We start from the raw sequence: 17,019 nt of genomic DNA on the forward strand, positions 1-17,019 counted from the left end.
ATTTAATGGAATATTCATGACAGGCTGTAGAAATTTGAAGGAATTTCATATTACATGTTGCAGAATCTACTACACAAAATGAAGTATAATGAAAATGTACAAGTATAAAACAAACAACAGCAACGATTATTTGAGAACTAGAACAGTGAAGAATAAAAATCAAATACAGGCACCAGAAATGGGTGCATGAGGAGTATAGTCATCTGTCGAGTAGTAAGCTGAAATAAATTTGTTCCAAATATTTTTAAACCAAAAGCTTCTGGTGGCAAAACAGGATAACATCACATTTACTGTTTATAATAGTGCCTGTAAATGGAGATATGAGAGGGAGAGAGAGAGAGAGAGAGAGAGAGAGAGAGAGAGAGAGAGAGAGAGAGTGTGCGCGAGTGTGTGTGGGTTTTTTTTCCCATTTGTTCCTTTACACATAATGTGAACTCCTTAATGGCCTGAAGCCACCAATGATCACAATTTTCTTTTACCAAAATGCCTATAAACAGATTGCCTATTATAATGATCGAAGACATGTATAAACAGATGTTGCCATTCTGCCAGTTGCCCTGCTTCTAGACTAGTGCACAGTTTTCATCCAATGGGAAGATATCTATTCTAAATCCCACGATATAACTGTGCCAGAAATTTCCAGCCTGTCAAAAATGTGTATAAATGAAGTAGACAAGTACAGAACTTGATTATGTATAACATGAAACAAAATAATAGCACACTTACCGCTGTTGGTGAGAAGTTCCATTCCAGGTTCCAATAGCTCCATGGCTGGAACTTCAAGACTCTCCTTGCATTTATGGAGACAGCTAAGAACTTCTGGTTTTTCAGTTTTATGAAGTAGGACAGATAAACCAGCTAAATATCCTCGGAAATGATGCTTCATTTTGTTGTCTGAGCCTAAACAGAAGACAAGAAAAAAATGAAGTTCCATTCAATTAACATTTTCTTAAGTAAGGTTACCATCTTACATTCAATGCAAATTTGGAACAAATGTTACAAAGGTAAAAGACAGTGGAACTGATTCAAAATAGAAGAAATATGCTTCATATATCCTTGACCATACATTTCAATTACATTACTATCTACAGTAGCCTGTACTCAATTACTCACTGTGAATTAATCCCTCCAGGCTGAGTGTACTGTAGTATTATACTCCTAAGTAACCTATTCTTTCTGAATCACCTCACAGCTTCAACCAAGATTTTCATTCTTAACTTCCTCTTTATCTCTTCATTGCAAATGTGCTTGTAACTTCGTTCCAACAAGTTAATATCAGCATGATTCTAATAATAATCATTCTTGCTGCTTTCATGTCTTACGAGTTAAGTATCCTAAGCCAAACCAACTTCCACTCGTGTGCACAAGAGGCAACTTTAAAACAGAGCAACATATGGAAAGTTTTGCCTGTGGACACATTTTTTCTTTACAAAATACCACTGATCACAATGGTGAACTCAGTGCAATAGCCTTCAAACACCTTGATTTGATTTGTCTTGCTTCTATAACCATCCTAAGAAAATATACACTCAAATAATTTCAAATCGTCCATCTGTTCCAACTCTGTATTCCCTACCGAAGTACCTTCCAGCATTTGTTATGAAGTTCCATAACATTAGTGAGCAAGTGTCGTCGTTTCTCTCCCCCCCCCCCCCCCAAACACTTTTCCCATTTGTTCCTTTACACATAATGTGAACTCCATAATGGTCTGAAGCCACCAATGATCACAATTTTCTTTTTCCAAAATGCCTATAAACAGTTTCCGTGGCATACTGACCGAAGACATGTATAGACAGATGTTGCCATTCTGCCGGTTGCCCTGCTTCTAGACCAGTGTACAGTTTTCATCCAATGGGAAGATATCTATTCTAAATCCCACTTTATAACTGTACCAGAAATTCCAGGCCGATGTGATTTGGTGGCACTGCGGTGTGTTCATAGAGGTCGAGCCTCCAAATTCAACATGTGCACAGAACTACCTAAAAAATCAGTCTCACACTGTCAGTTGGAGTGACCCTGCCTCAATTCTAAACTTTCTCGCTGTGTTCCATTCTAAGTATTCTAACATAGTTTTAATTTAATAGTATTTCATTTTCTTGTCATTAGGAAGTTATTCGATTAGTGTTGTGATGTCAACCATTCTCTCAAAGTTTGGTCATAAAATGTTAACAGTCAAAACCATGAAAGTTGTCTCTAATGTTCATGACCCCACAAGTTGGGAGGCAGCCACAGCGCCTGTGATTACATCTGTCGAAGAAGGTAAGAGAAAGGGTGTCTAAACACAAATCGTTGTCAGAACGAAGTGTTCGGAGAACTGAGAAAGAGAAATGAGAGGAACAAGGCATGATGCAGCTGCTCCCTATCCAGTACTAACCTTTCATTTCTATGCAACTAACTACATCCTACACCTACTCACAATCTGTTTGTCATATTCATACACCTTGGTCTACCCCTGCCATTCCTACTGCCTACAATTCCTGCAAAAACTAACTGAACAAGTCCTGGGTGTCTTGAGATGTGTCCTGTAATTCTATCTCTACTTATTAAGAGTCTGTAGTGGTGAATATTCTTATGCTTGAAGAATGGAATAGCAACAGCTAATCCCACCCTATTAAATGTTTCTCCCTACTGTAAGGTTTCATATCTTCCAATATATTTTTAAATTACCTTCTTATACACTTCAGTTCTTACCAGTTCCTTCATTAAATCACCCATCAGTATTATACTAAACCTGACTACATCACTCAGAGCATCATCAAACTTATCTCATCCTCATCAGCTCCCTCACGTGGCAAATACACTGGGACTGACCTAGCCTGAATAACTCCTGTACCCACAAACTCCAGCTGCATAACTTTTTCATTTGCATATCTAACAGAAACAATCCTGTGCAACGGGTCACGTAGGGTATGCTCAAGATTGCAGCATTGAATCCCGGTGCAGTCTTCTAACATTACTGAATGCTTAGATGCAAGAGACTTGGTGTTGGTAGAATTACGGCACATTTAAAATTTCTTTTCAGAGTACCATTACAGCACCCTTCTGTTTCCTAACATTACAAATAAATTGGAAGGATGATAAATGGACAACTTCAGGGCTGCCGACAGTGTGGTTTGAACCCACTATCTCCCAGATGCAAGCTCACAGCTGCGCGCCCCTAACCACAAGGCTAACTTGCCTGGTAGGAACACATTATAGGACCTATTTTGCAAGAGGAAGCACTCAAAATATGTGAGGAATTTCAAGAAGGGGAGCCTGGATTTAATACTACTGTTGGCTGGCTGGATAGCTGGAAGAAGCTACAGCATCAGACAGTTAAACATTTGCAGCAAAAAACTACCTGCTGATTTGGACAATATTAATAAATTCAAGGAAAATTTCCACAGACTAATAGAAAACGAGGGCCTATCTGGGGATCAAATTTACAACTGCAATGAGTCTGGTCAATTTCTTCATGCTGCCTTCGAAAACTCTTGCACCCAGCAAAGATTTAATTTTTTTTTTCAACAAGCTGCTTTACGTCGCACTGACACAGATAGGTCTTATGGTGTCGATGGGATAGGAAAGGGCCAGGAGTGGGAAGGAAGCAGCTGTGGCCTTAAGGTACAACTCCAGTATTCACCTAGTGTGAAAATTGGAAACCACAGAAAACAACCTTCAGGGCTGCTGACAATGGGGTTTGAAACCACTATCTTCAAAATGCAAATGCAAAAAATTCTAGACATGGTGCTGATAAAACCAGATTAACACTATACAGAAACTGATGTGATAGATGGTATAAGTTTTCATGAAGCTGTTTATGTCCTAGTTAAAAACTTTTTTTTTTGCTAGTTGCTTTACGTCGCACGGACTCAGATAGGTCTTATGGCGACGATGGGATAGGAAAAGGCTAGGAGTGGAAAGGAAGCGGCCGTGGCCTTAAATAATGGCCAGTGTGAAAATGGGAAACCACGGAAAACCATTTTCAGGGCTGCCGATAGTGGGGTTCGAACCTACTATCTCCCGAATACTAGATACTGGCTGCACTTAAGCGACTGCAGCTATCGAGCTCGGTAGTTAAAAAAAAAAAAAAAAAAAAACAAACACAAAACTAACGAGACCAAAATGAAGGTTGTAAAATTATGACTATTAGGCAATACCATATGGCTGACAAGAGAGGTATCGGGGAAATTAATTATGATCAAATTAATAGAATTGAGAACAGCATGTGGGATGGGTTTAAATCAATAGTTGAGGGGTGTAAAAGCAGCTATGTACCTTTAAAAGTGCTAAGGAATGGTAAGGACCAATTTAATTACAACAGGGAAATAAAGAGATTAAGAAGGAGGAGCAGATTAGAAGGAAACAGAGTTAGTAATAGTTGCAGGAGTAAGGGAAGATTGCAAGAACTTACTAGGAAATTGAATTTAGCACCAAAAAAAACAGCTAAGGATACATTGTGGCAAACATAATTAGCAGTCATATGACTTTTAGGAGCAATGAAAATATACCTACATGTACTTTAAAGCAGAAAGAGATTCCAGGAAGGACATTCCAGGGATCATTTATGAACAAGGGGATTGTAGTACATGTGAGGACTTACAGAATGCAGAAGTATTCAGTCAATAGTATGTAAAGGCAGTTGGATGAAAAGATAATGTCCATATTGCCTCTTCAAATTTGGCCTATAATGAATATCTTATTGTATGTGTCAAAGGGATGTTATCATTCTTTCATTAAGGGTGATATGTTACAAGTTTATTTCAACTCAGCCGTGTTTTAGTTCAGAGAACCGGTTTGAACAGGTAGGATGGACAGTGTATTGATTTTTTAATCGACCGGCCAGCTGTAGTCATGTGACTTAGAATTTCTCAAGGCCGCTCCAATTGATAGCACGTGGTGAATGTTCTCTATATAGTACTCTTTCGAACTATGAGAACCTATCAGGTGAAGGTACGATGTCCAATTACGAGGCGCTATAAGGACACACCTCCCGGTGTAAATGCATAAATACCTGTGCTTCAGGAATAAACGCCCCTTCCAATTGTGACGTTCGAGTGCAGCAGATTTTCGAGGACAAGTTACGTATAATTCTATGATAATTTCCACATGGTTGACATAACGTCACATTCTAAAACTTTTGTGTCAGTTTCGGCTCTCATCAAGACAAGAAAGAAGAGGACCTTTACATACTCAATTCTCCTCACCAGGATGTCTCACCCATCTTCTGAAAGAGCGATCTAGGAGAATCTGGAAATGGACTTTGCTGTCAACACGCAGTGTTAAAATGTAGGCACTGTCTGACATGGGGGAGGTAACGATTGGATGCAAATTGCCATGTAAGCAGATCACCATGTGAGCAGATTCGACAACGAGATCCAATTTCATCAGAAATTTAAGTACCTTTTTATAATAATTTTCCTGTTCATCTTTGTAAAAATACTACTAGCTTATTCATTGATGGTAGTATTTCTATTAGATTAGAGCTTTTTGACAATATTTCCATTCTTCTTTCCTATGGGTAATGGTAGTGTTGTTACGTTGTGAGTGAATGATTTGTTGGACTCTATTAGCATAGTTAGTCAGCGAGTGTCTTCTGATATTGTTCTAAATGTCCCTCCGAATGATTAGGATGCTATTTAAAAATCATAGACCTCTCCAATAAAAGATAATTTTATGCGAGATTAATTTCTAATGTGTGAACTCGTGTGGGACGAAATCACGTCATATTTGACATGTTAAATTTCAGAGTATGTTTCACCTTACGCACTTCATTGGATTAATGCAAGGTAGTGTCATCAGACTCAGTGTCGAATTCAGATTTTTGGCGAAATCAATAGACAGCAATAATAACAATAAAGTTGAAAGTCGGGTTAAACTGAAATTGATGGTAACCGTTATTTGCTATTATTGTGTTATGTTTGATGTGTGCTCTATTAATGGATTATGAGCCTGGAATACGGCAGATCCTGAGGGATTAATTGTGTAATTTTATTTGGGAAGTACTGTATGTGTCTAAAGAACCATGCCTTCTGCGAATTTTGGAACACATGTTAAATAATGTGGATGAGATTTAGGAGTAATAATAATTTATCGCAACTCATGAACCACATGTCCGATGATATTAATGTTTAACCAATATTTATGTGCGTGTTATTAGTCGACCAATTCTTCTGAATATTGAATTGCTTATTTTCTCGATGATCAACGTTGTCATAACTCTTATTTTCTTTACAAGTGATTGCCCAGATTTAATCACATTTCTATGAGTGTCATGTGTTACTATTTATCTGATACTGTCATCTGGATATTCCATGGATAGGAGAATAAAAATCCAAAACTTAATATTCAAATTCCAGAATCCGATTGTAAAATATGTAAATAATATAATAATCCTGTATCATTTGTGTGATTGTGGAATGAGTGCAGTAATTAGTAATATTTTTGTGTGATTTATTGATTTATGTTCATCTTGTTGGGCCCAGGTTATTCCAGCATTGTTTGTGATGATGTATTTTGAGATGATTAACATCTTTAATAAATTTTATTTGAATTTTACATAAAGTTGACGTTAAGGTACCAGACAAAAATGAGTAAGTGCGTGTTATTTCAAAATCATATAAGTACAAAAATTGTAAATATTGTAAAATTCATTTTCAAGGTGTCGAGTAACATGAATTAATTAATGTTATTTATTATTCAAAGCAGTTTAAAAAGATTTTCGTGGAAATAATTCTTGTAAGGGCCTGTACAACGACAGCCAGATAAAAGTGCGGTATATATTTATTTGGCAGTTTGGACATTTATCTGGAAGTTCGGTTGAAACCGCGTACTACGACTTTCGTTTATGTGCAATCTGGGAAAATATTCTCGTGTATAGCTATGCCGAAGTTGGAGAGGCTGTTAACGCTCTTATCGGGGACGCTACGGTAAAGAATCAAGATGGCTACTCATGAAGATGAATCTACATCTGCATGATGCTATGCGAAATTAAGTTGTTACAATGTAATTTATGTATATATTTATAACGTATGTCATGCTTCCTGTCCAGCTATCACAGAATTCTTAAATATTTCCCAAGCTAGTAAGTTGTTGCTACTGAGTAGATCACTAGTACAAAAGCAGGCAACCGTAAGCTTCATGGGTAGCCGTGGTCGTTAGGGCAGCAAGGCTTGCTGCTAAGCAGTTTTTCGTGGGTTCGAGTCCCAATAGTCTAATATTTTTTTATCTTGTAAATGGTAGTCGGTAGGGTACTAGAGGTGATAGTACACATTTCCTAATCATTAAAATGCGTGTCAAAAGCGTGGGTTCTATTCCAAATCTATCCACAACGCACATATGGAGTAAAGGTATACGACGTTGTTCATGGCAATTCGTCCGTCGAATGAGGATGTTAAGGAGGTTATATTTCTTTTACTTCATAACAATTTGCTACAAAAGTATTTATGCTAAAGTGAGATAAATGCTCTCCAGTTACTATTCTCACATTGTATTGAAAAGAAAGAAACTAACTACTTATTCAACGAGCAAAAAATAAATTGAATTAATAATAAAATTAATGATCCCACGCTGCATCAGTGGCATTAATTACGAATATAAACTTTACTTTCGTCGTAACGCGCAACCTCGTAAATAGTACTAGACAAAAAAGATACATAACCTGAATCTTAACATTTCTTCGTATGTGTATATTTCAGTCCTAATTCTGTTTTTGACCTGGACTTCCACATTATAGCTTAATAAGAGTCCGATATTGGATTCTAGTAATACAATTTCAAAAGGAATAGAGCTAAACAAACGAAAACACCAGGGAACACGTATACCACCGCGCTAAATTTCACTATATTTTCAGTAACCTTATTACCAACCCAATAAAAATGTTACTACATCTTCCACATTACAATACAGTCGTTAAAATCCGTTGGTAGTACGCAAGAGAATATTTAACTTCTAGCTTGCAAAACTGCAGCCTACGTATCTGGCTGTTTTATCTGACAGTCGTAGAACAGGCCCTAAATGTAATTAATCTTGGTAAGGTCTTGAATAGACATGACTCAGAAAAAATACGTAATAGAAATATTTTCAAGGATATAGTTCAGTGGAATTCACACCAGAAAAACGAAATAATATTAATGGAATTTATCCACAAAAAGAAAGATAATGATGTAATATTTATGATAATATTTGCAAGGTTTAATGACACCATTATTAATTAATTTTCTTCATTAAACTAAAAATTTTAAATTTTTTTAGTGTAAAGATAGATGCTATCGTGACAGCCTAGGATAGTTTACAAAACCTGGAATAACTTACTGTTGTTAATTTTTTTTTATTCACTGATAATCCGACCAGTGTTAGGAGGAGGTTCTCCTACAATAATTTTCATTTTCATTCAAGCCAGATGTGGGTTAATGGTTATTTATTTTATATTACAGTAAAATGCAAGCTTCGGTATGGTTGGAGAATGAAGGTGTAGTGTATCAGACAACTTTTGGAGAAGAATCTGAATCAAAATCATCAATATTAATTTGTTAAATTTTGTTATTTTGTGTTATATGAAGTGCTAGTTGTAATAGATGTCAAACCTATTGTTTTATATGTTGTTTTTTTTTTTTCAAAACTGTCATCAGTCCTTAAGTCTTACCTGCCCTTATAAAATAAGCAAAGCCTGACAGCGAATGGTCCACGTCTGGGACTCTCGCTCTCTGGCTGAGCCGACTGGGAATGAAGGGGGCAATGTAGGGGAGGTGTCTAATACTGGCGAATTACTGAGATTTACTTACGATAATAAAGATATTTGAAAAAAAAATACAAAGGTTAAAAGCTAAAAAAGCGCCTGGGATTGATAAGATTTCTGGAGATATTTTAAAGGTTATGGGTTGGGATATAGTGCTATATATGAAATACCTGATTATTGTTTGCATGAAGGAGCGATACCAAATAAATGGAGAGTTGCAATAGTAGCCCACGTATACAAGGGAAAGGGTGATAAAGCAGATAATTACATGCCAGTCAGCTTGATGTGCTGTTTGGGGAAAGCATTCTTTCTGATTATATCGGACATTTTTTCAAAATTACGAACTGGATTGACAGAAAACAGTTTAGGTTTTAGGAAAGATTATTCCAGTAAGATATAGCATATATATTAGATTCAGAAGGTCAAATGGACTGTATCCCAATTGACCTATACAAGGATTTTAATAGGGTAGATCATGGAAGATTACTAACAAAAATGAGGGCTACTCGACTAGACAAAAGAATGGCTGAACATGTGACTAAATTTCTTATTTTTTTATGTAATAAACATTTTTTATCCTATTGAACTGAGATTACGATGTTTTAAAAGGTTTTAGAGTCCACCTTATTCAATACTGTACAATTTGTTGTCTAGATGTAATTACAACATAGTATGTTTATTCAGGACTAGTTTCGATGCTATACCGCGTCATCATCAGCTGATCAAAGGCGTTGGAAAACTGGCAATCATACAAACATTATAAATATTAACATTTTTGCAAGTTGAAATCTCATGATATTATATTTAAAATGAATATATATAAATAGAAAGATACAATGTTTATCATTCATTTCTCAGCAAGAGCGATCAAATTTATTACAGTTGTAATCTTAGTGTGAGTTCGAATTAAAATTCACACATGAAGCTATTAAAATAGTTTCGTTCTAAAACTCGTTGGGCTTCGTATACATTTCGTAATATTGCGTATAGTGAGAAACATGATTACAAGTAGTTGAATAGTGTTCTGTTCGATGGTATTGTTCTGTGTGTAACGAGCCTGATGAGGCGGGAGCGTACAAATGAAGTCTTTAAGCTGTTAACAATATATCAGTTATAATGTTGTGGAGGGAAAGGCAAGATATAAGATCGTGTCCAATAAAGAAAGTGTTTATAGGACTCACCTCAAAAGGCCGTTGACTGAGCGAAGCGTATTTAAACACTGAGAGTAATAATACGCTTCTGTCGTAACTTGCGAGTAACTTGGTCTACGAGTGTTTTGCAAGACGAGCAAACATTTCAAAGAAATTGCAACTTGATAAGCGAGTGAGGTTCCGCAATACAAGCGTCACGTGTCCCCCCTCCCCTGTTCGTTTGTTGAATGGATGAATGAGGTCTTTGGTCCTGTAGTGAAGAAATACCTTCCAGAAAATAATCTGCCACTCAAAGTCATGCTGGTTATGGACAATGCTCCTGCTCATCCTCCAGGCCTTGAGGCCTTGAGGACGACTTACTGGAGGAATTCAAGTTCTTTTAGGTTAAGTTCTTTCCTCCCAACACTACTCCACTACTCCAGCCTATGAATCAGCAAGTAATTTTGAACTTCAAGAAGCTATACACCAAAGGACTATTTCAGCGATGCTTCGAAGTGACCGAAGGAACAAACCTTACCCTCCGAGAGTTTGGGAGAAATCATTTCCCCATCGTGAACTGCCTGAAGATTATCGATAAAGCCTGGGATGGAGTCACCAAGAGAACTCTTACTTCCGCTTGGGGAAAGCTGTGACCTGACTGTGTTCTTGGACGTGACTTAGGTGTTCTTGGTGACAATGAGCCCCCGATTGTCGATGAAATCGTGTCCTTAGGGAACACTATGGGGCTGGAGGTGAATGACGTGGACATTCAATAGCTGGTGGAAGAACATACCCAGGATCAGGCCACCAACATACTGATGGACCTGCATCGCGAACAATAGGAAGAGGTTATGGATATCTCATCGGGGAAGAGGAGGAGGGAAAGTCAATGGAATCTCTCACTTCAACTGAGATTCAGAAGAAGGTAAGATATGGGAAACGGTGAAAAATTTTGCAGAAAAACACCACACGAATAAGGCTGTAGCAGTGCGAACGATGAATCAGTTCAGTGACAATGCAATGTCACATTTTCGTGAAATCCTCAAAAAGAGGCTTAAGCAATCGTCGTTGGACAGGTTCCTCGTTAATGTTGCACGAAAAGAAAACAAATCCAGGGAGCCAACAGAGAGCAATGATTCCGTTAGTGAAATTTGTGCTACACAGTAACTCCTCTCATGTCATCTCCCATCTCCCTCATACCAACAATGATTCTATTGTAAGAAAAAGTGAACTTTAATTTGTTTTACGTTATATTTTGTTTTAGAAATGGTATGCGAATAAATATTTTCGTGTTGTGGACGAATCATCCGCGTTTTAATTGTTTCTTATGGGAAAACTTGCTTTGGTATATGAGCGCTTTGGATTACAAGCATGTAGCCGGAACGAGTTATGCTCGCAATCCAAGGTTCCAGTGTATTTGATGAAACTAGTTTCGGATTAGCTAGAGACAATCACCAGGCAAAGTCAATATAAACTAAGGCAAGACATGAATTATAGATAAAATTTATGAAGCAAGCATGTGTTGTTGAAATTCAGTGCTAGACTATTGGATGTTAAACACCTCCCATAAATAAATATTTGCCCCAATTTGTCCTCTTGAATTCCAAATTTATCTTCATATTGTGATCTTTCCTACTTTTAAAGACGCTACTCAAACTTATTCGTTTACTAATGTCATTCCACGCCATCTCTCCACGACAGCTTGAAACAATATTATATTGCACAGCATAATATTAAACTCGTACAACAGTTTGACAAGAACCCTTTCAACTAGTAAATCAACATCTGAACTAATAAGTTTTTAATTAATTGTTCAACAAAGTTCCTCAAGTAGAACTACGACATGAAATCAACGTCCTTCTGTGCCAGGCACACTATCAACTCGGAATATTGCCCTACATAAGATGATGGTCTAATGACATTTCAATAGCCTCATTAAGTTGTTCTCTAATAATCTGTTCAACATAGGTGCTCAAGTAGAACTACGACATAATTATGTCTTTCTGGGCTGATTATAAACTATAAACATAGAACTTATTCGATATCTTTTCAATAAGACTACATCAAGCAAACATGCCATGGTCCAATATTATGTAAAAATGGCACAGTGTTGGAATGCATTTCCTTACTATGTTTTTTTTTATTTTTATAATATCAATTTTATCTTTATTCTCTATTCACTTTCATCCTTTTGTAAACAATACTTTATATCTTCATTCATATTCAACATTGTTAATTCCACTTGTATCTAAATCAAGTTACTCATGTAATGACTGCTTTTTTTTAAGTGAAGTTTTTTAACATATTCAGTTTTTTAGTATATTTTAGATTAGGTACGTGATATGGTTTGAGGTAATGCTACGGCTGATGATGCCCCATAGGAAAGAGCAAAACATGTACCAATTCTTATTTTAATGAGGATTCAACTCTAACTTAAACATTGAGTTGTACTGAATAGGTGGAAGAAAAAATAAATTTCTCATATTTTTCATAGCATATAAGTTACTTGAGCAGCTCGTCTCCTTTCTGACACGTCTTCCCACCCCAATCTTTGCAACATTTTTGTAACGCTACTCTTTTGTAGGAAATCACCCAGAACAAATCAAGATGCTTTTCTTTGGATTTTTTCCACTTCTCAAATCAAGTAATCCTGGTGAAGGTTCAATACACTGGAACCATACTCTAGTTGGGGTCTTACTAGAGACTTATATGGTCTCTCTTTTACATCCTTACTACAAACCCTAAATATCCTCATAACCATGTACAGAGATCTGTACCCTTTATTTACAATACTGTTTATGTGATTACCCCAATTATGTTCCTTATATTAATACCTAAGGTAACAGCAATGATCCCCATAAGGAACTTTCACCCCTATCAACGCAGTAATTAAAACTGAGAGGACATTTCCTATATGTGAAAAACACAACCTGATTTTAACTCCGTTTATCATCATACCATTGACTACTGTCCATCTCACAACATTATCAAGGTCATTTTGCAGTTGCTCACAATCTTGCAACTTATTTAATTACTCTAAACATAATAACATCAACTGCATCTTTTCTCATATCATTTATATATAAATATATATATAGGAAAACATAAAGGACCAATAATACTGCCTTCAGGAATTCCCCTCTTAATTATTACAGGGTCAAATAAAGCTACGTCTACTCTAGTTCTCCGAGTTCTGTTTTTTTCTAGGAATATAGCCACATATTCAGTCACTCTTTTGTCGAGTCCAATTGCACTCATTCTTGCCATTAGTCTTCCATAACCTACCCCATCAAATGCCTTAGATAGGTCAATTGTGATACAGTTCATTTTGACCTCCAGAATCCACGATATTTGCCATATCTTCCTGGAATCCTATAAGTTAAGCTTCAATGGAATAACCTTTCCTAAACCCAAACTGCCTCCTATCGAACCAGTCATTAATTTTGCAAAGATGTCTAATATAATCAGAAAGAATGCTTTACCAAAGTTTACATGCAATGTATGTCAAACTGACTGGCCTATAATTTTCAGCTTTATGTCTATCACCCTTTCTTTATACAAAGGGGCAACTATAGCAACTCTCCATTAATTTGGTATAGCTCCTACCGGGCGAGTTGGCCGGGCGGTTAGGAGCACGCAGCTGTGAGCTCGCATCCGGGAGCTAGTGGGTTCAAATCCCACTTCCGGCAGCCCTAAAGATGGTTTTCCACGGTTTCCCATTTTCACACCAGCCAAATGCTGGGGCTGTACCTTAATTAAGGCCATGGCCACTTCCTTCCCATTCCTAGGATTTCCTCTCCCATTGTCGCCATAAAACCTATCTCTGTCGGTACAACGTAAAACAAATAGCAAAGAAGTAGGTAGAGCTCCTCCATGCAAACAATAATAAAATAAGTACTTCATTTATGGTACTATATTCCAACCCATTGTCTTTAGTATATCCCCAGAAAACGTATCAATTCCAGCCACTTTTATAGTTTTCCAACTTTTGTATCTTACTGTAAATGTCTTTGTTATCATAGGTAAATTTTTATACTTCTTTAGTGTTAGTCACCTCCTCTATTTGGACATTATCCTTGTAACCAACATTCTTTACATTTTACATACAGCTGACTGAATACTTCTGCCTTTTGAAGATCCTCACATACACAACCCTTGTTCATTTATGATTCCTGGAATGTCTTTCTTGGAAGATGTCTCTGCCTTGAAGTACCTATATATACCCTTCCATTTTTCACTAAAATTTGTATGACTGCCAAGTATGCTTCCCATCATGTTATCCTTAGCCAACTTCTTTGCTAGATTCAATTTCCTAGCAAGTTCCTTCAATTTTTCCTTGCTTCCATAGCCATTTCTAACTATTTCTTTTCAGTCTGCCCCTCCTTCTTAGTCTCTTTTTTTCTCTGTTATAATAAAGTGGGTCTTTACCATTCCTTACCACCTTTAAAGGTACAAATCTGTCATCACATCGCTTAACAATTGCTTTAAACCCATCCCAGAGTATGTTTACATTTTTATTTACCATTTTCCACCGATCATAGTTACTTTTTAAAAACTCCCTCATGCCTGTTTTATCAGCCATATGGTATTGCCTAATAGTCCTACTTTTAAGACCTTCCTTTCTATCACATTTATTTTTATCTATGACAAAAACAGCTTCTTGATCACTAATACCATCTATTACTTCGGTTTTTCCATAGACCTCATCTGGTTTTACCAGCACCACCTCCAGAATATTCTTCCCTCTAGTTGGTTTCGTCACTTTCTGAATGATCTGTCCTTTCCTTATTTGCCATTTGTTGGTCATGCTTCCTGTCGTTTGCATTACCTTCCCAACTGATATTTCGTAAATTGAGGTAACCTGCTACAATTGTGCTCCTTTCCATATTGTTTCCCCACATAGCTGATTATCTTATCAAATAATTCCAAACCAGCATCAGCGCTACCCTTTCCTGGTCTGTACACTCCAATCAAGTTGCCTTTCATCTTTAGAGATGAGGAATGATTTTCATTTGGGCAATAACAAGGTTATATAGAAACTGTACAGACGTCTTCACATGGTTATGAGGGTATTTAGGGGTTGTAGTAAAGACTTTTAAGTATCCAGTATTTGGGAGATAGTAGGTTCGAACCCCACTGTCGGCAGCCCTGAAGATGGTTTTCCATGGTTTCCCATTTTCACACCAGGCAAATGCCGGGGCTGTACCATAATTAAGGCCACGGCCACTTTCGTCGCCGTAAGACCTATCTGTGTCAGTGCGACGTAAAGCAAATAGCAAAAAAGAAGACTTTTCAAAGCAAATTTAATATGTCCTCCTGTTCAATACATATATATTTCTTTAGACGGAGATATATATCTATTGGTGAAAACCGTCAATACAGAATTATTTTAACATCTTGTAATTGTAGTAAGGATGTAAAGAAGAGGGCATGTAAGTTTCTAGTAAGATCCCAATTAGAGTAAGGTTCGAGTGTATGGGATGCATACCAGGACTACTTGATTCAAGAACAGGAAAAGATCCGAAGGAAAACAGCATGATTTGTTCTGGGTGGAATTCCAACAAACGAGTAGCGTTATAAAAATGTTTGGCTGGGAAGACTTGGGAGTAAGGAGATGAGCTGCTGGAGTAAGTGGTATGTTCTGAGCTGTCAGTGAAGAAATGGTGTGCAATGACATTAGTAGACTAGTATGCCTGAGTGGAGGTTTTAAAAGTAGGAAAGATCATAATGTGAAGATAAAATTGGAATTCAAGGGGACAAATAGGGGCAAATTTTCAATTATAAGACGAGGAGCAATTGATTGGAATAATTTATCAAGGGAAATGTTCAATAAATTTCCTAGTTCTTAGAAAACATTTAACCTCACAATAGGCAAACGTAAGCAGCATATAAAGTGAGCTGCTGTTATTCGTTATATCCCAGAAACCAAGGGGAGGGGAAAAATCCACTCTCCCTGAGCAGAGTCAACAATCTCAATCTCAACTGTGTAGCAAAGAGACTGTTGCCTGTGTAACCTGAACTGTATGTGGCATTCTGGTACGCTTTTCTGCTCTTGTGTGTTCAATTCAAACTCAACATTAATCCAATTCTAATGACATTACAAGTATTGTGATATATTTGTGCGTTTCACTCATTTCTAGTAGCTCTGAAAATAGCTGTATGCTGTAGGCTTCACACACGTGTGACGTTTCACAGGGTTTTCTTTCTTTCTTTCTTTCTTTCTTTCTCAGGTAATGTCACACGAAAAGCGAATTTTAATAATCCTCTGGTTGTGGAAGTCAATTTATTTCTTGTAATTGAATGAATAAAACAACAAAAGAGATTTCTTAGATGGCAGTGACACAAACGAAGAAGAGAATATCTCTGATAGAGAAGAGAATTTGCAATTGGAACACAGTGAAGAATCCAGTGAGGATGATGGTGATAAAAACAATGATAGTGAAGTGTATAAAGCCATCTGCAAGAAAAGTAACAAGCTCGTAGCCTCTTGGGACTGGCGAAAAACACCACTGAAATGAGGAAAGAGCATGAAACAAAATACTGCTCTACCTACCAGGGGCACTGGGCCAAACATATCACTAATACCCTTGAAGTATAGACATGCCTATTTTCTCCTCCTATGATCCAAAGCATCGTGGAACATACTAACAAGTACAGAGTTATTATTCTCGACTACGTGATGCTCGAGAAACTGATGTTATTGAAATGAAAGCCCTGTCTGGCCTGCTCTATTTAACTGGGGTTTATCATGCCAATCATCAACCTCCTGGGATTGTGGAAAATGGATGACTTTTGATAAGTGACGAGTCTAAGGGATTTCAATTTTATATGTGAAGTGTTTGATTTGATGATACTGATTTAAGAGAAGAGCGAAAGAAAACTGATCATTTGTAACCTGAGAGAGGGATTTTTGAATAATTTGCTGTGAACTGTTAGAAGTGTTAATTGTTGAAAATGTAACAACTGACAAAAAATTGGAAAGATTTTAAGGAAGGTGCAATTTTATTCAGTAGATTCCAAATAAACCAAGAAAATACATGATTGAAATTTACTGGTATGTGATGGTGCCTGCCAGAGTTTTCTATGCATATAACATGGAAATGTATGTTGGAACACAAACACAAGGGCCCGTTTCTGTCGGTAACAAGCCAAGTGATGTAGTGAAGTGATTGG

At 37.0% G+C, this 17,019-nt stretch overlaps 1 protein-coding gene across 2 annotated transcripts in view; it reads right to left on the reverse strand.

Annotated features, from left to right (window-relative positions):
• Window positions 1-17,019, reverse strand: part of Cals (calsyntenin-1) — a 466,513-nt gene that overhangs the window by 215,553 nt on the left and 233,941 nt on the right. For both annotated transcript variants that reach the window (XM_067140904.2, XM_067140903.2), the window contains exon 10: window positions 727-900. In XM_067140904.2, coding sequence (XP_066997005.1) covers window positions 727-900 — 174 coding nt within the window. The remainder of the gene's footprint in view (window positions 1-726; window positions 901-17,019) is intronic.

The sequence above is a fragment of the Anabrus simplex genome, chromosome 2, assembly GCF_040414725.1.
Source record: "Anabrus simplex isolate iqAnaSimp1 chromosome 2, ASM4041472v1, whole genome shotgun sequence".
NCBI lineage: Eukaryota > Metazoa > Arthropoda > Insecta > Orthoptera > Tettigoniidae > Anabrus > Anabrus simplex.